At 41.2% G+C, this 24,221-nt stretch overlaps 1 protein-coding gene across 2 annotated transcripts in view; it reads right to left on the bottom strand.

Moving 5' to 3' along the window:
* Positions 1-425: 425 nt before the first annotated feature.
* The window catches only part of PBX1 (PBX homeobox 1), a 287,434-nt gene continuing 263,638 nt past the window's right edge, over positions 426-24,221 (bottom strand). For both annotated transcript variants that reach the window (XM_068541179.1, XM_068541178.1), the window contains one exon: positions 426-4,259. Coding sequence is in view for 1 of the 2 variants with exons in the window: in XM_068541178.1 (XP_068397279.1) it covers positions 4,167-4,259 (93 nt within the window). In the remaining variant the exon portion in view is untranslated. The remainder of the gene's footprint in view (positions 4,260-24,221) is intronic.

Below are 24,221 nucleotides of genomic sequence, written 5' to 3'. Positions count from 1 at the left end.
GGTCCCCTGGACCAATTCCTTGAATCGTTAAAGGGCTAAAAGGAAAACTCAAGTCCTTGCCTTTGTTTTTCTCAGGGATTGCAAGAATGCCACACACTCCAAAAAATTCAGGTGAAAAATATGACATCATTGTGGGCTTGATATTTGAAGTCAACTGAATTCTGAAACAAACAGAAGTACAAGGAAACAGCCTATTCTACAAATGTCATCTTTTCACATCACCTCAAATACATATTTAAGGAATAAAAACAGCAAGACCATAATCCTGACAATTAAAAAAAGCCCCCCCCATAAACAAACCAAAAATAACACAAAACAAAACATAATTTCTTTTTTATATTTTAAAGAGCAGAAGAAAGAAAAGAAAAGAATTTATTTCTGGGTCTCAAAGTTAATAAACATAATAACGTGTTAGGCTGTACCTATTATGCTCACTATTCCAACTTTTTTTTTTTTTTTTTTTTTAGTTTACAAAATGAATTACTGTCACTTTTAAACATTGTGAAACAGGAAATGGATGTGCACAACTCGACACTTTTCTAGCATTCTTGAACTAATTCACAAATGCAAGAAAATAAAAGAAAAATGGGGGAAATGGTGAATGTAGGTAGTTCGGTGTTAAAAACTAATGCAGGAATGATGTGCATTGTCACAGAAAGAAGAGGGGAAATTCCCCATCCTGTTTTGCGTGCTATGAGGGTCATTTTTAAAATTTTTATTATAAACACTATTAAATTCAGACCGCTTTTTTGGTTTTTTTTTCTTTATCTGAATATACAAGAACATTCATTATCAAATGTTCATCATCAATACTACAAAGAACGAGACACGAGTCGCAAGAAACAATGGAAAATGTTAATAAAGCTGAAAGAATCGTTGAGTATTTTTTTGTGTTTTTTTTAAGTTTTTTTTTTTTAAATTTGAGTTTCTGTAGTTTCATCTTTTTTTTGGTATCGAAGTCAGGTTTTTCTGGGCAGAAAAATAAAACTCAGAAGGAAAGAGGGGCAGGGAAAGATATGTGAGAGAAAAAGGCAAACAGTAAATAAAGAACCACCACCACAGCAAAATAAAAAATAAACGTAAAGGTGTCACTTGGCAAAAGTACCGCACAGGAGTCAATACCAAGCCAGGGGGAGGAGTTAGGGATGAAAAGGAGGATGTGATGAAGAGTTACAAGGTGGGCAAACCCTAGGGCTAGTATCATTTCTCAGGGGAAATCTGCCAGGGAAAATGGAGCGCTCCCACTTCCATCAGAAAATGAAGGAGTCTTGGGGCACATTTTGGTATCTGTAGGATTGACCTAATACGAATTCCCAGGGAGCTGTATTTCCAGAGGTACGCTTTTTCCATCCCCATCCTTCCGCGGCCAGTGTTCTCACGCTTCGCTTAATGCAAAGAGATGCGGTGGCCGCCATGTTGGATGTGATCGTAGGCGAGGAGGGGAAATCGTGAGAAAGGTACTGGATGCGAAGAGCACTGCATGAAGTGCTAGGTGGGCAAGATGCTGTGAGAGGTGATCAGTGCAAACTCCTGCAGGGAGAGAAACTGCCTGTGCAAAGGTAGCACTGCTCTGATCTCTTTCATCAACTTAAAATGGCAATCATTCAACCCAAATCTGGAATCATTCTTCCTGTTTCCAAGAGAACCCTTTTGTGTCCCTTTTGTACTTTGCCCCTAATCAGGGGGATGCGATCCCACCATATTCCTCTGTGGGTAGTTTCAATAGATCCCTGCCACTCAGACAAAGTTCTCCACTGGTTTTAATCCCTGTAGAATGGTCACAAGATGGCTCCTTCTAGGAATCCTCTTTATCAAGCCCTGTTCTGATTATGGCACAGGTTAGAAGAGAGTCTTTCTACTACTCTTAGTCATCCAGGCATAATGCCATCTTGCCAAATATTTACTTTTTGCATTTCCTTCAAATACACATACCTTCTAGTTCCTTAGGTTAACCCCCCACCTCCCAACACCCAAACACAGGAACATTTTCTAATCATTACTGAAGTGCCATGCAGAATGTCCATGACCTTGTTAGCTGGCCACTCTCAACTCTCAGGGTCTTATACCTCTCCCGGAGGCCTCTCAAACATAGTAGATGTGACAGGGACTAAGTAGTTACAAGGCCACATAACTGGATTCAAGTACAAGCTAAGAGAACCAGGTCCCGTTTTTTCCAATTTAGAAACATCTCTATTCTAAGAAACCAAGCAGACCAAAACAAACAAACAGAAGGAACAACACTAACCCTTCTCTTTGTCATCACGCTGATGACCTCAGGGTACTAATGTTAACCAGAAGTTAGAACAGGAAAACCATTTATTGTCCCTATGTGGCATGAACCAGTTTATATTAGGGATGCTTCTTCCCCTGACTTCACAGTTACAGATTGGATATGAATGAAATCAACTTCTTCTGCCTCTCACAAGCCTCTTGGTGAGCCAGGCGTAATAACCCCCATTTTACAGATGAAGAAAATGAGGCACCAAGAGATCTGACCACCTCTCACTTAATCAAGTGACAGAGCTGCCATGTTTATTGCTGGCACAGTTGGCTATGAAGAATGTGAGCACAGGCGACATGAGGACAGCTTTCTAGTACCTACTCTTCACTCTCAGATATTACCAGGGAATAAAAATCATGGATGATTTCACTGAAAGCATGACCTCCCTGTTCCCCATCACTCTCAGGTCTTCAAAGTAAGCAAGCAAAAAGTTTGCTCGAGCCACGTTCTTATACACCTTTCTGCTCCAGGACAAGAATGTGGTGCCATATAACACTTTGGATAATTAATGCAATGTCCCTAACATAAACACAAAAACAAAACAGAACCAAATCCATTGTAGACTTTGTAAGTACTGTGTGTGGCTCCCTGAGAGCTCCAGAGGTGGAGAGAACAGGATTAGTTTATACTGGAAACTGAAACCTGGCCTTCATCATGATCAAGTCCTGTGTATGTCGTTCTGGTGTGTGCATGCTGGGGGCCTGGAAGCCCCAGGCACATGCTGCTTCTCTGTGTCAGTGACCTTCACTCAGAGTTGTTAATTCCCTCTCTTGGGCTCACAAGGTATAATGCTATGGTTACTAATATAGGTATTTGAATGTGGCATGTGACTGATTTGGGGCAAGTGAATGTGTGAGGCTGTGCACATGCTTACGTTTGTATGCTTGTGTGTGTGTGTGTGTGTGTGTGTGTGTGTGTGTGTGAGAGAGAGAGAGAGAGAGAGAGAGAGAGAGGGAGAGAGAAAGGGGATAGGTAAAGGGTTGCAGGATAAGAACCTTCTACTCCTTAGTGATGCATTCACCACCATGCCTAACTCAGACCTGGTTTTGCAGTAGATTCTGAACACCGCTTACTGCACGGTCTCCAAAGACTGTCCCGCTGAAACCAAGAGCTGTTACTGGGAAGATGCAAAAGCCTCTAGGATTTCCGCCCTTCTTGTTCCTTGAGGCTTCTCTTGCTGCCTGACTTCCTGCTGGGAACCAACCTAGCAGAGGTGAAACCAGAAACGGTGGCACTTTTAGAAGCCCAGCAATGGCAGCCCCCAAAGAATACCTGGGGCTGAGAAGGAAGAGGAGGAATTGTGTTCTAATCAGAATCATCCCCAGAGAGGGAAGAGCAACAGGAGGCAGGGCGGCCTGGAATGAGTAGGGCAATGTGGCGTACTCCTGCTAAGAGGTAGTGAGAGGAACGAGAGAAGCAGAGAAGGGCTGCCTGTTAACAGAGGGAGCAAGGGATCCGAGGGAGGTAAATTTCGCTCCTCAAACCACCAGCATGAAAACATACCAACACTTTTATTATTTTCTTTGTTATTTTTTTTCCTCGTTAAATTCCTCTAATTGTTGAAAATATCCTTCAGGGATGTAATAGAGGGCAGGGACCCAGGGAGTCTAGGACAGAGGGAAAGGGGCGGGGAAGATGATGGACACCAGGCTGACAGCTGGAGGCAGGGAAGGGTGGCTTCTACCCAGAAAAAAAGGGAAGAGAGTATAAAGAAGTGTCCAGATTGGCTGAAACAGCATCCCAAAGAAGAGAAGAGAAGGAGACTCTTATTGTGTGTGCTGATTGCTTCGACCTCCAGTCTGACCGCTTCAGCGTTGAGAAACCCTCCCTCCTGGCCCGGCCCCGACTGGAGCACAGGGTCAGCCGGGATGCGACTGCTGGGAGATCAGTTGGAGGTATCAGAGTGAACACTGCCAGGGCCTTCTGTAGGGGAGGTCACTGATGAAGGGGTAGTAGCGTCCTGCCAACCTCCATTAGCCTAGAAGGGAAAAAGGGAGAGAAGTCAGTCCTCTGAGATCGGGTGGCTGTTCTGAGCAGACAATGACAATAAGGCAACTTGGGTAAAGGGCCGAGCACAGTGCCTGGCACATGGGAACACTCATCCAAGGGGCGGCTATGATTGTGGTCGATGATACCCACCTCCCCCACCCTCAGATGAGTTTGGCTGCTCCCAGCGAGCCTCTGGACACAGTACTAGCACCTCTCACTTCTCACAGGCTTTGTAATTCAGCCCAAGCCACCAGATGATTGTTCTGTGTGCTCTAGGATGACGGCAGCTGCCCTGCAGGCCAAGGGACCGAGTTCTAGTTCTGACCCTGGCAACAAGTAGCTATTGGCTCTGGAGAAGAACTTCCCCCTGTTTGGCCTTGGGTTCCCCTTTAGAAAAATTAAAAGATTAGCTCAAATGCTTTCTCGGGTCCTTTCCAGCTCTGAATGCTCCCTGTATTATGGGATCCCAGGCACCTATTCTATGCAAGGTTCTGTTCTAGCTGCTCGAGGGTATATAATGATGAGTGAGATACAGCTCACGTCCTCAAGGATGGGGATGAGACAAGCAGACGAATGAACTATAATGCTGGGCAGAACCTAATACATGGTACAGCCCAGTTGTCATGAAGCTTCAAATGAAGGCAGTATCTCCTCTTGACGCAGTATCAGCAAAGGCTTCATGGAGGAGGGATTCTCTGAAGTGAGCCTTGAAAAGCGGGTGATCAGACGAATAAAACAGGTAAAACAATGGTGCCAACACCATAAGGACTGGTCTGTGTGACTATATCTAAAAAGGTGGTAAGACAGGAAGCTACAAGTTTGATCTGTATTTGTAGATCATCTTCTAAGACTCTATAAATCCAGATGCATTAAAACAATAAAATTGTCCTAAAAGGCTTTGTTTTAATGACCACCCCTTTCAAAAAATTCCCCATCATTAAATAGCTGAAGAATGATTTGCTACAATGGTTGATTCATGATTGTTTACATATTTTAAAGCACTGAACTGTAAATGTGCCACAAGGCCTCTTTTCCCCAGTCACTGGGTTCCTTTGAAGTTAATAGACTCTCAACGCTGGAAATGTTAATACTGAACAGACCAGATTTTAGGGAGTCCTGGTAAATTATTTTTATTGTACTTTCCTCTCCTTTTATTCCCTGAAGTAGGTGGGGGTACCTGGGGCAGGTATGATTATTGCCATTTGGGAGGGACCACAGCTTCCACCCTAGTATAATCCACAGTACTCAGGAGCATGGCTGGCACTTGTAGGTGCCGGGAAACATCCATTCACGTTTCATTCATAAGAAAGCACAGGCGTAAGAGAAAATCAGGCTTCCGGATTCCGACTGAGACAGAACACAGGCTTCCTAACCTTTGAATCAGGCTGCTTTTTCTCTGCCCTTTTCATCCATTGGGCTCTCTCTGTCATTGGCTCACCCAAATGATGCTCCAATGTTCCCAGGAAAGCCAGGCTTTTCATTCAGAGCAGCTCCCACCAATTACTTCAGCATGAGGGTAGGTTTTTCCCCACACACCTCACTTTAAGAGCAGATCTGGACACTAAGCGGTCAAAAGGTCATCCTGGGCAATGCCAGGAACATGGCCCCTCACTCTTGGATCAACGAATAACTGTTCTCAAGTTCAAATCTCCATCTCTTAACTGAGTCAGGCAGCTCCTCCCGCTCCCCTTTTCTGTTGGAGGCCATTTCCCCTGTTGTTTGTGAAAGAGAGATTAGAAAGAGAACAATGAGGGGAAAATGAGAATTCTTTCTCTTATAACAGGAGGCTTTGCTATCTTTTGGGGCCTAAAAGACTCTGTAGGATGATCAGAAACAAGAAAAGAATTAATTCAATTTCCACATTTAGGTTGGTCACCAGAGTGACAATATCTTACTTAGCCTCCCCTCTCAACCAAGAACACATGTATTCTTTTGGTACCATTTTAGGCTGATTGAGAATCATGGTTCTGTTTATTTTTCCCTGAAGAAAATCCTTTAGCATCATTTATCTTTTCTGATGATAAAAGTAAGATATGCTTATATGATATTTGCAAATACAATGTTTGCAATTATGCATGCAATATCATATTTGAAAATAGGAGAATTGTAAAGAACAAAGAGTACAATAGCCATAATCCTACTACCCAGAGATAATTACTCTTAGCATTTTGACATGCATCCTAATAATTTTTTAATATGTGTATGCTTATCAGATAGATAGGTAGATAAATAAATAAATTAACTCACTAATTAAAAAGACTGGAAGGTATGTGTGTGTGTGTGCGTTTGCTGGGTAGCATGGAATTTTAGGAAACTTTCCAGGAGCTCCATAAGCACAACATCATAAAGCAGAGAGTGAGGTGCTTATAAAAGAGGAAAAATGTCATGTATCTTAGACTCGACCTGGTATGAGACAAGTAGGGGAGGAAGCTCTCTAAAGCAGCTAGTGTCCATGTCATAGCACTTGGCACAAAGGCATGCCATTACATTGCTCACAAATCACCACCACTACCATTGTTGAGCCATACTATAATTCCATTAAAATAACAATAAGTGGTGCCCCAAATGAAGCCATTAGTAAAAAAATGAGCTCTGTGGCGTTTCATTAGCAGGGAATTAGCAAGGTGCTGTATATTGACCAGAAGGTTCTAGGACACTTCTTTTTGAGTCATCTCTGAGCTGAAATAACTCAAACAGCAGACATTTGATCTCTTTCCTTCAAAAGTTCTGTTTTCTCAGACCAGTGCTCAGGATGCCAGAGGGGATAGAGAGCTCACAGATGGTGGAAACAGGAATTAGTTCAGCCTGATACCAAAACCAGCATTTTAATTATGCTAGTTCGCCTGGTGAAGAAGAGTATATAAAAACCTTATTAAAAATAAAGAAATAAAACAAATCTCTTTAACTGCCTTTTCTTCACTCCCCCTCCATCCACAAACACACACACAGACACATATGCACACACACTTCAGATGGGGTGACCAACTGCCCCAGTTTGCCCAGGACTCTGCGATTTAATGGAATGGGGGACTTTCAGTCCCAGGTCACCCTACCCCAGGATATCCCAGCTATGACCCTTGATTTCTTGCTAAATTCAGGACACTGTAGCCTATGGGTTTCAAGTTAGATGAATGCAAGTACTTTTTAGAACAAACGAGTCTAACACTGGGAAATGCTGAAGGATTCTTTTCTCTGGAGGTGCTTTCTACCCTGGCATATTGTCTGCCCCTGCTCCTGCTGCGGCTGCTAAAACCTCCATGAGATCAGAAACCGCGAGCAAATCCACCCTAACCGGGTTTCCCGTAAATCACTTTGGCTGTTTCAGCTGTATCATTCCAGCTTTAATGTAAGACGTTCAGAGGCTGCACCGTCTTGGGAAACAGCTGACCTCGCTTACTGCCACGTTAACCCCGGGGAGCAATTCCTTCCCTCTTCCTCCACTGCGGGTGAATATTAAGTAGGAAACACCGCCATTGTGTGTTTATTTATCTCTGGGAACAGTGAGAGTCAAAGATGGTCTCATTAACAACCGTGTGAGGTGGCGGGAAAATAAGACCTCTGTTTTAATTTTTCTTCTGCACCCCAACTTCCTCCTTCGCTCTCCGATGCAAACCAGCCTTTAAAGGGACACACTCACTTTGTAAAATGCTGTTGTTGGAAACCACCCTGAGGGGTTACAGGGGTGGGAATCTGTAAAGCCAAATATGCCCTTTTTATCTCAAAGCATCCATAATGGGAGAGAGTTCACATTTACACCCAGTTCTTTCAGGTTAATTCTGTAGCCTGTGGCCTGGGAAGCAAGACTTGGTGTAACATTTAATTCCACCAGGGGAAACCTAAGCCAGCAGCAGGCTTGACCTGGAACCTCATGAAGTGGAAGCTAATAGAATATAGAATTAGGACAAAATGCAGTAGATTTCCTAGTTAAGAAAATCTGGACTTTCAAAACACAAATTCAAGGCATTTGGGAACAAAATGTTTCAGGAACAAAAATGACTACTCTCTATCCTACCCACATAACTTGATAGACACCACATTTTGCCAGAATCCCATCTAATGGATAAGGCAAAGCACGCCTACCAGAGGAGGGAGAGGAAGCTAGCCATGCAGCTGGGGATGGAGCGACGGTGGATGGCAAAACCCGCTCGCTTCCTCCTGACAGACACAGGAGCACAGAACTGCAGCTTAAGCCCTGACTTCCCTCTCCTCGGTTGCCCTCCTCGAGCCAGAACTCAGGGGGCCACCTGCCTCTCCCTCGCTGTTGCGGAGCCAGTACCCCTTTTCGCCCAGAGCAGCGGCTGCTGGGCTGAGTGAGAACCGCTGGTCCCATCCTGCTCTTTTTCCCACTCTTCCTCTGAGCTTACCTTAGCAGTACACGGTTGATGCAGAGAATTCATCACCTGATGTGACAGCCCAAGTGAGCCTGGCACTAAGAAACTCTCATTTGCAACCCAGAAATACACCGAGGTGCCACAAACCGGCTGAGGTCAGCACCGAGTTGAGCTTGATCTGCATGTGGGCCAGATGCCATCACCAGCAATGCCTTCAGCAAGGGTGAGGAGGTGGATGTGCTCCAGGCCCTCAATAACCCAGGCCCTGGCGGGGCCAGCCAGGAAGAAAAACAAAGAAACATGGATGCATCCTCTCTCCCTCTCTCTCTACACACACACACACACTTGCACATACAAGCACACACACAGCCATTTATCAGGGGAGACATCAGCTCACACAGTGGAGTCACACCCTAGATCCAACATTGTTCCATCAAGATAGAACTATGTTTTCCTGATATGCATAGACTTTTCCCAAGATTATACTGTGAGCACTTCCCAAGAGATGCTCTGGGATGAAAAAATGCTACTGGAAAGCCCCCTTAGGGACAAAGGATTCAAAATTTCCCTGGGAAATTTTACAACAGTAAACAGACCCATGGCTATTCTGGCACCCCTACAGTTCTCTCTCCAGCTGCCCTCAGCGTGATCTTTCACAAATGTAGTTTTGATCATGTCACCTCCTTGTTTAAACCTTCAATGGCTTCCTACTGGCCTCAAGGTGAGGTTCAATGCCCTCATCAGGTCTATCATGTCCTGGACCTTGCTGACTCTTCAACTCAATGCTCAGGTTTAATACTTCAACCATATCAGGGTACTTAGAAATTCCCGTAACAGAGCTGCCATTTCATGCCTGTTTCTTTCCCCTTGAATACAGTGCCCCACTCATCCATTTACTTGCCACTCTTGCCTTGGCTCTTTTTCAAGACTGAGTTTAAGTATCCTTGCACCTGTATCGGACCCCTGGCAACCTTTCTTCCTCCTATAAGCCCTCCAGGTCATCTCCCCCCACCCTGCACCTCCCTGCCAGGATGTACCTCTATCACAACACCTGTGCCGCCATATTGCATTTGTTCTTTCACACGTCTGGACCATGAGAACAGGGTTATGGAACTTATCTTTGATTCCAAAGTTCCTACCACGGTGCTTGACACAGCGTAGATTTTAATAAATATCTCTTGGAGGAACATAAGAAGAAGTAAATAAACATTTAGTGGCACTGTAACATCCATCCTCCATCGTGGGTATGGACATAGAGAAGGGTATCAGGTCCCTGACCTCCACAGTTCAGTCTGACTACATGTAAAGAGCTGTGTATAGCTAGAAAATATTCAAGATGCAAAGCAGAGGTAGCACCAGGGTTCAAGGTAACTTTTACACCTAGGAAGTGAACGTTTCTCTTGCTAATAGGTAGGCATCAAGGAGATCTGGTACTTCATAGCTTATCCCAAACAAGTAACTATGATTCATATTTATATTGTTCTGTTTTCTTTTTAGGGAAAGCAATTGAGAAAAACATTGGATACTGCCTGTTGCAATTCCATCTTAACAAGGAGTGTTCTCCACAGGGCACAAGGAGCCGGAAGATATCCCACCCTGCATCTGGAACGGTCTCCTAGTCACCACCTCAGGCATCCTGGGAATCAGAAAAATGTACAAAATAGACATAGTCCCAAAGTGGCCTGTAGGTCTTTGCCCATCTTTAGTCTCTCGAGGGCTGAGACCCACATGCAGATAGAGCTTCCACCATGGGACCTGGGAAAGGAATTGCCAGATATAATATAGGATACCCAGTTGAATTTGAGTTTTCGATAAACAACAAATAATTTTTTAGTGTAAGTTATGTCCCATGCAGTATTTTCATTTGCTAAATCTGGGTAACCCTGTCTGGGAAGAACATGTACTCTCAGCCAAAAATTTTTTATCGTAGCCTAGTTTGGCTAGAATAAATTTTGCTGCTTTTCTTGCTTTGACCTTCTGCACCTGTATTTTCATACAGGGAATGTCTTCCTTGTGGCTGTGACCATCTCTACCAAGCCCTTGCCTAGCTTCTGCTTAGTGCCCTATTTATCACAGTTCATTTAAGAATGAGGTAGTGACATACATACACTACTATGTATAAAATAGATAAACAAGGACCCACTGTATAGCACAGGGAACTCTACTCAATATTTTGTAATAACCCACATGGGAAAAGAATCTGAAAAAAGAATATATACATACATATATGTATAACTGAATCACTTTGCTGTACACCTGAAACTAACACAACATTGTAAATCAACTATACTTCAATTTTTTAAAAAAAGAATGAGGTAGTGACTTGCTCTTGTAAATGAAATCCTGCTCTGGAACCTCAGCCCACCAACTACTGCCTGCCATCGCATTTCCCTAAAGTTGGTCCTCTGTCTGGATTATCCCACGCCGCTGGCTCTAGGATTCCTGTTTCCATGGTCCCCTGCCTATTGGGGGTATCCTCTCTGATTGCCACTTACCACTAGGTCAGTCCCTGGTGACCTTACACCCAAGTCACACCACCATACCCCTTGCTAGTCTGCTTCCCACCACAGCCTCTTGAGCCCTGAGATTTTGCCGTGAAGGTTAAGAAAGATCAGCAGTATCATTAGCCATTCCTGGTAGAGAACAGATACCCTGGTAGACAACAGATACCCTGGTAGAGAACAGATACCCTGGTAGAGAACAGATACCCTGGTAGACAACAGATACCCTGGTAGAGAACAGATACCCTGGTATAGAACAGATACCCTGGTAGAGAACAGACGTTAGTACTTTAAGCCGCTCTGAAGAAATAACAGATTTCTCACTGCCAAAGTGAGATTCCTTCCTACTCTACAGAGGAGTCAAGTGAGAGGTTTTTGCCTTTGCCTACCCCCTCCTCTGGTCTCTAGGAATCCATATCTTCTTTCATGGCCCAGCCTGAGGGCTACCTCCTTTCTGCAAGTCGCTTCAGGGCAAACCATCACCCACTTCTCTACATTCTAGTACCACTGACCTTTTGACCTTTCATGTTGACATTTAACCACGTGCAGCTTTTATTTATGTAAATATCCATGTGAGCACCAGACCTTCTTAGCTGCAATCCTTTAATTCTTAAAATCTACAAATATGTGTTCAGTGCCTACTTCATACTATGTACTAGGCATACTGTGGTAGATATAACACATTTTTAAAAATTGTGGTGTCTGCCCTCATGGAGCTTGCTGCCTTGTGGGAAATAGACGTTCAAACATATCAAAAGAACAAATACAGATTCCAGATGGTAATAAATGCTATGAGACAGAGGAACAGGGAACTCATTGAGGTTGGGGCTTCTGGAAAGTCAGCCTAAAAGTGAACAGAAAATAGACAAGTAAAAAGTGGGGCAAACAGCCTTCTAGGCAGAAGGAAAAACCTGTCCAAAGGCTCCAAGGAACTGAAAGAAGGCCTGAAAGAATGGGGCATAGGAGGAGCAGAGTGGCGAGCGCAGCAAGACGGGCCTGGAGAATGGGATGGCTTGATCATGTCAAGGCTGGCAGGCTTTGATTTTTATCTTCAGTAAGATGCTAAATCATTCAACCACAAGCCATTGGAAGACAAGGATCATGTCTGCTAGAGCAACTGCTCAATTAAGTACTTGAGTTGAACCAATAGAGAAATGAATGCTTTGAAAGCTTCTTTTGGCGCCTGTCCCTGTGTCTGTAAAGCCATCTGTATGCTGGTACCCACTGTAACTTTGTAGTTATGTAAGAATCGTAATAATAATTCTCTTACTTTGGTTGATGAATATATAATGGTACATAAACTCAGTGTGAACATCTATTCTTCTCAGGCCAGGAATCTACAACTCAGAAACTAGAATTTGCCAAACTGAGTCCCCACTATATGCCACAGCTTCTGGACATTACAGGTTTCAAAAGCTTGGGGTGCATGAAGTGCAGAGCATGGCTGCTACTGATCTCAGGGCGGAAGGCAGATGACTCATGCTCTCAAGTTCACCTTCTGGGAATCTATGCGCTGTTTATTAAGGTGCTAGAACCTATGAACCACAAGACTGGCCTCAGAGAATTCTTTCAGGGGATTCTAATACCTTCTACTCTCAAGCCTCAATCCACCTTACCAAACTTGATTTTGGACAAGACAAACTGTATTCCTCAGGGGTTATACTTCTGAGACATCACTGTGTGTGGTACCACCTTGTTAGTTAATACAGTTTACCTTACACTGGCGATGCGAAGTCCTGGGCTGAGACCTGTATAGTCAGATGGTAACCCTGATCCATGTTCACTTGGTATGAATGTGAACTCTCTTATTACAAGTCATTATCTCCAACTGTATCTGGCATGCACTCAAGGGCACTCAGTCAAAATCCAACTGCAAAATTACAGCACCATCACGGTGCACCATCCTGCCAGCTCCCAGAGCCACACGACTGAAGTACATGCACATATAGGTCAAATCCAAGATCAAGATCTATTTTGGAACCTTCTTAACTTCATCCTTCCTTAATTCATCTGTTGTGAAGGCCCAGAATTAATACTGCCACGTAAGGCACTTGAGACACAGAGGATGGTCTGGGTTGAACCTTTCGTAGCTTGCACAGGATACGAGGTAGTGTACATTTCCAAGTTTAAGGCTGGGATGCTTTTAGATTTCTGCTCAAAGTGCAAATGGGACAGTTACATATAATGTTTCCATGTTCCACAGACTTAGGGGGGGCCTTAGGTTAAATGTACATACAGGAAGTTAAAACTTCAAATTTGTTTTATTTAACTTTTCAGAGACAAAGAAAAATAAGCTCAGCTTGCTTTAGCCAAATAGAGGTGTCTTAGTGCAGAAAACTATTTATATCTGAATAAACATCCTCTACACCCAGCCCTGCAAAACTAAAGCACACGCACACTTACACACATCCACACACACTGCACAAAAACACACATAATTTCCACACACTTTATCATACTGACGTAGAGCTAATACGTGTTCAGAAAATACTTATGGCACCTAAAAAATGTGCATACACACACAGATGCTGCAGATGCTGGAAAAGAGTAGCTCTATAAGACAATAGATAATTATATTTACTCATATAGCCAAATCTGAAAAATTCAAGCAAAGGGTATTTTTTTTTACTCTCAGTATAAATTATCTGATTGGCTGATACAGACAGCTCCAGATTCTTCATTTTAGTTTCATAACCTTTGATTTTGCCGTGGCTTTGTTGAAAGGCTATTATCTACGCAGGGTACACACAGGAATTGTATACACACCTGAACGAGAAACAGTGGCTAGCTACGGAACACACACATAACTCGTGGTGTAAACCTTGAGGCTATTTACCATCACACAGGAAGCTAAATCCTCTTACACTTTCCTGACCATCCAAGAGACAGCAGTTACCCCAGATTATCAGACCAACAATGACATGTCGCGTAAAGAGAGACACCGAGCCAACTTCACATCCCAAAGACTGGCATATTCAAGTACACTTAGGACATTAATAGCAATTTACGTGCCATCACTGAGACAAAGCCACAAAGGCTCCGTTGGCAGGCTCTTGTTTTGAAGCCTATTATTTGTGGGAGTTACAGGCTATAATCACAACAGAAACTTTCAAAACCCTTATCTTCCGTGACGCACCAAATCTATTTCAGAGCCATAATTGCTATGTCACCGGAGAGTCTGCTGCTTAATGCACTCAAATGCCATTTAGTGTTTGCAGGGTCATTACAGCTAACAGAAGGGTAGGGGGGAGAGATGGTGGGAAGTTGTGGGGTACAGGCAGACAGAGAATGTTGAGGGGAGCGTGCTAGAATGGGGCATGAGGCTCTACTGTGCCTTATTTAGGGAATGATACTATTGTTTTGAGAATTCTATTTACCTATGAAATGAAGGCAAGTGCTTGGAAACTACGTACTCAAGAATTCTGAGTTACTTTGACACCACCCCAGATATCTTCAGTGGATGCTGGGGGATATCCTCTTTTATTCTGAGATTCTCATCCAAGTATAAGACTGGGTTGATTTTTTAAATTTTAATTTTTTTCCTTTTAGATTGTCCCAGCAATCTCTGCAGTGGAAATCTTCCAGCTGTGCTGTGGGCTCAGGAGTCTGACTTGGCTTTTCTATATGTGTTCTGCCAGGGAATGAGAAGGGCAGAGGGGAGTGATGATGGTGAGACATCAAAATTCAATCATCTAGAAGAATGTGCTACTTTTCAGGTGGTAAAAGAAGATGCAAGGAGACAGATATAGCCTCCAAAATACGAGAAAACATCTAGTCACTCAAAAGACCATTTTTTAGACCTAAGGTTAGCTAAGGTTGTAAGAAAACTTATAAATTATATGTAGCTTTATTTCTTCAACCTGGCTATAAACTAGCCAATGACTTATTTGACAACTCCTAATACTTAGGGGAACACTAGACATAGGGTAAATCTTCAAGGAAAGTTTTGACTGACTAATGTATCTCTAGGTTCTTTTAGACAATTCTTGGGTTCTATTTTATAGTCCTGAGTTTTTTCATAGACTAGAAATACAGAAAATGTCAAGCCAGTTCAGATTGCAGGGTTAATTTTTTTTTAAGATCATCACCAGTATCACATATAGATCTGCCTTTAGTTTTCCTAGGATAACAATCCAGCTTTCACTCTGAAGAACCTTCCACAGAAATAGACAGAATGAGACCTGGGGCCTTATTCCTCCTGAGTCCTTCTCCATTGAGAAATAGAATTTTCTCTATTTTCTAAATATTGGCCAAGCGAGAAATGGAATCATACCTTTCTTGTGTAAGAGTTCTTAGAAATCAATAAGAAAAACATGAGCATTTCAAGAATGCATAAAAAAGACTAACAAACAGATGAAAAATGTTCAATCTCATTAGCAAATCAAAGAGATACAAATTAAATTAAACTAAAAATGAGATGGCATTTTATAATGTGATAATTGAAAAAGGCTGAAAAACTGCTAAGACGTTGTTATTGAGAATGTAAGGAAATGGGAAGGATCAAAAATGCTGGTAGGAACCATAAATTAATAGGAGTTTCCAGGAGAAAAGTTTATAATACATCACAAAGGCCTTAGATTTGTTCATACCCTTTGATCTAGCAGCTCCATTTCTAGGAATTTATTCAAGGAAATAATACAAAATATGTACTGAATTTTCTGTACTATGATGTTTACCACAGTGTTATTAATAATAGTAAAAAAAAAAAAAAGAGAAAACAGGTTAAATGTTCCACAGTAGAGACTGATTAAATAAATTACGGACTTTCCCGGTAACAAGCTCTTATGCAGTTATTAAACTTATGTTTGAGAAGAATGTTTAATGATATGGAAAATATTCATAATATATTTTTAGTAAAATAAGTAGGTTACAAAATGATGTGTTCCATATGATCCTAACTTTTCTACACCCACACAAAACATACTTAGACACAAAATGCTAGGAGGCTGCCAAGCAAAAAGTTAGCAGTAATTTTCTTCTTTGTGATTTCCCTGCATTCTCCAAATTTTCTACATTAAATATTAATTTGTAATCAGAAAAAAAAGTAAATGTAAAATTTAAACAAAGTGTAGGAAGGAAAGTCCACATCTAATTTGGGTCTTTGTCTTGTGTGTTTGAAAGGTCGTGGCCAACCTCTACAGCTCACTGGAAAAAAGACCAGTGCAATTAATGGTCAAATCCAGGTCTGAGGAAGAAAGATGGAGGTAAGAGGGACTCTTCTGCCTGGAGAATAGTGCGTTAGCAGGTGATTTCACAACTCTCTTCAAAATATAATTACCTGTCAAGGGTATTAATCAGTTGTTTTTCCCATTCCACAAAAATTAAGGTCAAAGGAAGGATGTTAAACATAGCAATCAACTTAGATTGATTGCTTAGATTGACAAGATGGGGAGTTGCTTGAAAAGAAGCATTTGATCTCTTTTTAATTTACCCTGTCTCAATGCCCAACACAACTGGTTAATAGTAAATTCCAAGAAAATGCCTGCTGATCGAATGAGTGAATATGAATGAATGAATCAATGAAGGAATTGTAGATCAAGCCCAAGTCTTCAGAGACAACACCTGCCCCAGAGACAAGTATGGGGAAGAGAAGAAACAGCAACAGATACCTGGTCTCTGAACATACCCATAAAAGAGTTCTAGCATGAATTAGTAAAGATTATTGGGTATAAGGTATATGGAAGTTGGAGGTAAAAGATGGGTACTGGGATATGATAAATAGAGAGAAAAAGAAGAAAAAGCCATTCTCTTATGGGAGAAACTCTTTCTGGACCACAGAAACCCAAAAATGTGTAGGGGTTCCAGGCAGGCAGAAAATCCAGACACAAGTTGGTTGCTGGTTTTTCAAAAAAAGAAAGAAAGAAAAGAAAAACCTCTTGACAATAGGTTCAAGTAGGCTCACTTCAAAAAGTATGCATTAAGCACCTAGTGTGTACCAAGTCTGAACGGAAGGCTGGGATACAAACTAGAATCCTCTTCAGAAAGCTACGGCTGAGAGGAAGTAAAGAAAAGAATCAGAGAAGAACTCCCATTCCAAGCCCAGTGCACTAAGTACTATGTAGGAACCAGGAAGAACTTCTAGGAGAAGATAATCCTGATCTAAACCCTGTAAAATGGGTAGGATTATGAGATGTTTTCCCACTGCCACAGGTTCTGGGCCATGGATTCTACTGCTTGAGAATTTTAACCACTAGCAATTGTCTCTAGGAAAGGCCAAGCTTACTAGGACAAGAGGGGTAAAGAACCAACATTTACAGTGCCAGGCACTTCTAGAACATGTAATCTAGAGAAGTACCGGGGCAGGTACTTGGTGATTTAATAGCAAAAACAATCACTCCAGATAAGGAATGAAAATTGACACCCATAGGTATATTTTTCTAACCTTTAGACTTTTTTTTATTGTTGTTGTTCTGATGCCTGATTTCATCCCTCACTAAACTTTTTTTGTTTACATTTTTAATGTCCTAATTATTTTAATAAAATTGAATTAAATAAGTTAATGCATGTAAAGTGCCTAACACATGGGAAGAAGTCAGAAAGTGTTAGTTATTAATAATCCAATTATTAAATGTCATTTTAGCCTGTTAATCTTCCCTTCTTATTGTTTTACTATTGTTCTTTAATTTACTGCTTTATACCACTTCCTTATTTTATTACTACTTGATCTGTTTTATAATCTTTGTATGTTCTTAGAGGAGGCTATTTATTTTAACCACTCATTCCAGCTAATTTTATGTTGTTATTGTCCTCTTTACTACTTGTGTATCTTTTTTTAAAAAAATTAATTAATTTATCTTTGGCTGTGTTGGGTCTTCGTTTCTGTGCGAGGGCTTTCTCTAGTTGCAGCAAGCGGGGGCCACTCTTCATCGCGGTGCGCGGGCCTCTCACTATCGCGGCCTCTCTTGTTGCGGAGCACAGGCTCCAGACGCGCAGGCTCAGTAGTTGTGGCTCACGGGCCCAGCTGCTCCGCGGCACGTGGGATCTTCCCAGACCAGGGCTCGAACCCGGGTCCCCTGCATTAGCAGGCAGATTCTCAACCACTGCGCCACCAGGGAAGCCCTACTTGTGTATCTTAATTGCTTTTAATGTTCATTTTGCCATTTCACATGCAATTTTATCCATCTCCTGCCTTTTTATCATTCCATTGCCTTCTTTCTTCTTAATTCTCTGTTTTTCTTATTTCCTGGATCTTTTAAATTTAATATTTGCTATTATATTTTTCTATTTATTTTTTCTAGTTTTATCCATCTATTATCCTTGTACCTTGTTGCACTTATTCTTTTAAGCTATTCTTTTAAATTTTTATTCTTTTTAATTATTAAAAATGCCAAGTATTAAGTGTTAACAAAGGGGGACACTTGACAGAAGTCCTGGCCCAGTGAAGCAAGGTGGCTCCTTCTCATCTTTTCTGTTGGTCTAGGAAAAACTGTTACTTCTATAGTTAATGCCCCAGTTTCTTCACTGCTGATCTTCCATCCTCCAAAACCATTACTTAACATGTATAATTTATTAAGTTAACAGGCAAAATTTTCCTCTTCTTCCATTTCACTGTCCCCAAATTAAAACTTCAAAACAAAACAAAACCTCTATTGATATTTGGTACCTAGATTCCTGAAACAGTCTTGCCATCTATTTTAGTGAACCATCAAATCTCTCCATGAAGAGACACTTGATCTAAAATCTCTCTTCTCTCTTGTGTATGATCACTGGGTCCCTGGCTAAGTTGGCTAGCCAAATATGACATAATAGTGGTGAAGAGTAAGCTATCCAGGGGAGGACTTACTATATAAGTTTTAGATTTAATTTTAATAAAAGAACCAACCAGTCTTAAGCCTTCTATATGCTACCCTGAAAGCATATATAACAGAATAGTCATAACTGAGTTCTTATAGTTCTTTTCCATATCAGCCAGGCTCCAAAATATTTATTACTAGGAAACATAACGGAGTCTTTTACTGTAAGGTTCTTGACACCTCCCTTCATTAAGCGTAAGATCCAGAGGTTCAAGGGTCCATCTGGATAAAGGGAAAGAACAGAAGCTTTGGAGTTAGACCATCTTGGTCCACACCCTGGCTCTATCACTGACTGGCTATTTGACTTTTGGGCAAACTACTTAACCTCTCTGAGTCTCCGTTTTCTATCCATAAAATGGAGATGAGAATATTTATAAAGACACTGGATCAGGGCACTCAATAACTATTATGAATTAGTATTCTTAGTATGGATACTGGTGGAGGCTCAAGTTATCCCCAGAACTTTAAGCATGTAATTAATTGTGCTTTTGTTCTTCTACCGCTCTAAAAAGGCACAGAACCCTCAGTAGTTACACTGGTTCTCTCTAGAATTCCTGAGCTCTGGTGAGAGAGGGATCTGAAACTTCCCTCATGAGAACCTCATCCTCTAACAGAGAGAGTATCCTCAAGGTCTACAGGTTGGCTGAGGCTGGCTTCCACACTCCCAGAATAGATCACTTCCCAAAGGAGAAATAAAGTAGGATTTTAGACAGGTGTGTGACTTTGAAAAATAATAAGTTTGTAGAAGTTTGGGGGAGGTTTCAGAAAATGAATTGGACTTCAAGCTAAAGGACACTAGGGAAGAAATGGGGAGAAATGGCAAAAGATTAAAAGAGGAGAAATGTAATTTCTTACAAGTGAGGAAATCTTACTATAATTTAACTTCAAATATCATTAGTTTCTACGTTTATATATTTTGAAAGTTCTTAGTATGAAAAAGGGCTGTAAGTCCCTTTAAAAACAGGCACAGCAAGTCAGAACCTAAGGCAAATATAGAATAAACCATCTTATTCAATTTTAAGTGGGCTTTTTAGCTGAGTTTGGCTATGAGATGGAGCAAAGGGGTGAGAAGCGGCTGGAGGTGGGAGGGGGAGGGGAACACCTGACTGGCTGGAGAAGAACAGACTACTGTTCTGTGGATAACTTGGTGCTCTGTTCCTTCTTCTTTTTCCTTCTTTTTTGTTTGTTTTTGTAAACTATGAGAAAGGGGTAGACCCAAGAAAGTAAAGAGTAGGAAATTTACATGCAAGTGTATTTCACTTGTCATAACTTAGAGAATGCACACTTATGGTTTGTACATTTAATTGTGTAAAATTTTACCTCAGAAGAGGAAAAAACTGCAAACAAATATCGAACTCTAATTATATACATACCAGTGGTATTTATTTAGGTGAAAGTATACTGTTGTTGTCTTTGAAATGCATCAAAAAAAAAAAAAAAGATGTACTGATAGATGGGCAGAAGGATGCAGATATGGATAGATGGATATATGATGACGCCAGTGGAGTAAAACATTAATGACAGAATCTAGGTGGTAAGCATACTGGTAAATTTTGCTATAAAATTCTTCTAAATTTTCCATATGTTTGAAAACTTCAAAATAAAACTGGAAAAATTTAAAAAGGTAGAATCCTTAATGCAAAGATAGCTACATAATTCCTTCTCTTAGGTAAATCCTAGGCAGCATTGAAAGGCTTTACCCATTAGAACAGAGCTTCTCAAGCTCAATGTGCTTAGGAATCACCAGGGGATCTGGCTAAAATGCAAAATCTGATTTAACAGTTTGGAGGAGATTCTGTGATTCTGCATTGGTCTCAAGCTCCCAGGTGATGCCAAGGATGCTGACTTGTAGGAAGGAAAGAACATCTAAGCAGAGGCTGACAATGAAGGCTTTGGTCACCTGAAACAGACACTGGACCTCTCTAAGCCCCAAAGAGTTTTTAGACATGTAGAAAGGTTCAAGTCAAGATGAGTTCAAAGACACGTCTGGCTTAGGCTTGAAAAATTATTAGGTTAGATGAATTAGTGGCGGACAGAGTTGGAAATTATGATGGCCATTCCCCAAATTCTTTAAAAATCATATTATATTGATTATATAAAGGTGGTGTAGTCCTGCCCTTTCAGTGAAGCAGGGGACTGAACCAGGTAACTCCCAGCCCTTCTAGCTTTCTGTGACTTTACAGAGTGCAAGACCATGTCCTATTGATATTTGCATTCCTGGTACTGGATATCAGAAGGTTCTCAATAAATCTGTCAAATAAAGCATTTATTCATTTACTTAACCTGGTTAGTTGTTCCAGACTCAAGTCAGTCATGCCTTCTGCCTTATATGTCTGTGAATCTGGAGAATATTTAGGGATCCAAATACTTAATATTTAAAGATGTGGAACAGAATTTCCCAAAACTCACTTAGAGCCAGGTATAAGTAGAGATTTTAAAAATGTCCCAAAGTTAAAAATAACAACTGGATTTTCTTAAAAAGAGGTCTAATGTTTTCTCTGAAAACAAACTTGTCTAAGAACGTGGAACTCCTTCCAAGAGGGCAAGAAGAGGGCCATCTTCTGAAATCAATACTAACTTTTCCCCACAATTAAATTCAGCCAATTTAATTAGCTTAATATTTGCTGAGGTCTAAAGGGGTTATGCCACTTTCAGGAGCAACCACAGAAACAAACTGCCCTTTTGAGGTTGCAATTGCTTTTTCTTCATCAAGCAGAAGGCGGGGTCGACTTGAGTCTGGAACAGCTAACCCAATCCTAGCCCAAGGACAGCATGGCTGCAAGCACAAATGCGGGCCCAACTGGACAGGATACTATAACACATCAATTCCAATGAAAACAGCATGGCGTCATTGTCATGTCAGAGATAGGACTATTTCCCAAAACACAAATTTATCTTTTCCTTATAGCTTTGAAGTATTTCCTCTCCTCCTGTATTTTCTTGGGAATGGAAAAAACATCATGCTCATAAGTAGAACAGGGATACTGGAAGAGGCCTTTGACATCATCCAGCTCAACTGTCCTTTTTAGAGTACAGGAGACTGAGTCTTCTCGAGAGAAAGTGACTTGTCCACAGTTACACAGGCAGAAAGTGGCAGAAGTGAAAGATGTGTACACACATTATAAATGTGATCATGTTTGGAGTGATTGTATCACTGGGTTTGAGATCAAGAAAATTCTTTGTGACTACTTCTACTTCTACAAAGAGATAAACAATCTCCACAGAAGGATACTTATTTTATTGTAAGTCCATGGTATGGCTTTTTTGTGCGGCGGGGAGTAGGTTTCTCAAACTATTGCTGGTTGGTCTTGAATTCCTCTCTTCTGCTATATAGCTTAATTTCAAATTCCCTCCTAAACTACAGAGTTGATTGGCTCCCTTGTCCTAGTATTCCAAGAACAGGAAACCTAATCTCAGATAAAGTGTTGAATGAGACTGAAAGTTAAAATACATCTTGATTGGCATCAGGGTTTCTCCAACTTGACCTGGATATATTATGATGTAGCCTCATTCCCCGAGGTCAAAAATGCTATTGATGACATATTTATTGAAGGAATGGATGAATGAATTAATGAATACATGAATGCATGAATATTTGAATATGCCATTGAATGATCTGGCTTCATTCATCTTCTGTACCTTTAAGGACTTTCACCTGGCAGCTGGTGAAAAACAGTGGATTGCATATGAAATTACAACATTGGGATTTTCTTTTTTTTTTTTTTTTTTGCTTCTCCAACTATTGTGGGCTCAAATAAAATGCTGCTCTAGTCTCGAATGCTCAGTTGATACGGTATTAAGGCTGAAAGGCCTCATCATGTAAGAAGCTAAAGGGACTTACTCTATTTCCCTTTGGCTCTGTCATCAGGGAGAGCCAGGCTTATAAGCTTCTGGAAGGTGGGAGTCCATCTACTCCGTACTGCTGCCTTCACCCCTGCAGAGATTGGTTCACCATGTTCAAGCCTATCCTCACTCCCTTTACCCCCCAGACTGGGGCTGTTCACTGGTCCCTGGCTGCAGCACCAGAAGGTACCCAAAGGCAACTAACTGGGAGCACATCTGAATATGTTTTAATATCTTCAAAATTCACATTCTGCTTGGTAGAACAATTAAAACTTCATATAATTAAAGTGAGTTTTTAAAGATCTGCATATGATTTTAATTATCACCCTCACTCCCCAGTCTTACAAGTCCACATGTGGCAACATCTTATTAATATATACTTTAAGTGGAAGGAGGTCTCTCAGAAGTAGTTAAGAAAAAATGAAAATGATGGCAGGTGGCCAAGTATTACCAAGTAACCCCTGTGATGTCTAAATGCCTGAAACGTGTTCACTTAAATAGTTCTCTATTTTTGTCCCAGTGATTCTATATTTTATTTATTTTCTTCATAAATGTCCTATTGTCCCTTTGCCTAACATGGGAGAAAGCAAAAACAGAAATGAAAACACGTATGTTATGGTCTACAAAGATCAAAGCTTCATCTCTATTTTTCCACTACTATAATTATCACAAAGCAAAATCAATGAGATTTTTCTGTCATAAACTGACGTTAATGGCACTTTGCCTTTATAGAGAGAACACTAACACTTTATTTCTATTTTCACTTAATCTCTTGAATAATGAAAATCTTATAGGGGTATCTGTCAACATTTAAGATATGGCTGGAGTGAACTCACTCCCTTAACTCACATTTTATTTTATTTTTTAAAAATTTATTATTATTGTTTTGTAATATTTATTTATTTATTTGGCTGCGCTGGGTCTTAGTTGCGGCACGTGGGACCTAGATCCCTGACCGGGGATCGAACCCAAGCCCCCTGCATTGGGAGCACCGAGTCTTAACCACTGGACCACCAGGGAAGTCCCTGCTCACATTTTAAAATAATCAAAAATAATTTCACCCTAAAGACTAATGCTTTCTGCTACCACAAATCTCCGTGAATTCAAAGGGAGAAGTTCATGTAATGCAAGCTCTTCCTCCTTCCCTCAAGATCCAACTGAAAGGGGAAGCGATAGGGTAGGCTAGAAAAGATGGCGGAGACTAACTCAAATGAAAGAGTTTTCTGGAGAGAGGAGCCTACAGTTGAGCCTGGTGTCCCTTGAGTGAACAGTAGGAATCAAAAACCATACTTGTGGCTGCTCAATCCTCCGGCTTCTGGCTGCCTCTTCAGTGTGGTGGATACGTAGTACAAGAGAATCCGCCCAGAGCCAAACTTCTTAAAAGAGTGGTGTCCAGACTTCCGATTAACCAAGATGGCGGAGTAGAAGGACGTGCTCTCACTCCCTCTTGCGAGAGCACCAGAATCACAACTGGCTGCTGGAC

Source organism: Eschrichtius robustus, chromosome 3 (assembly GCF_028021215.1).
Source record: "Eschrichtius robustus isolate mEscRob2 chromosome 3, mEscRob2.pri, whole genome shotgun sequence".
In the NCBI taxonomy this organism is placed as follows: Eukaryota; Metazoa; Chordata; class Mammalia; order Artiodactyla; family Eschrichtiidae; genus Eschrichtius; species Eschrichtius robustus.
The sequence above is the reverse complement of the archived record's forward strand: the minus strand, read 5'-3'. Positions and strand labels throughout refer to the sequence as shown.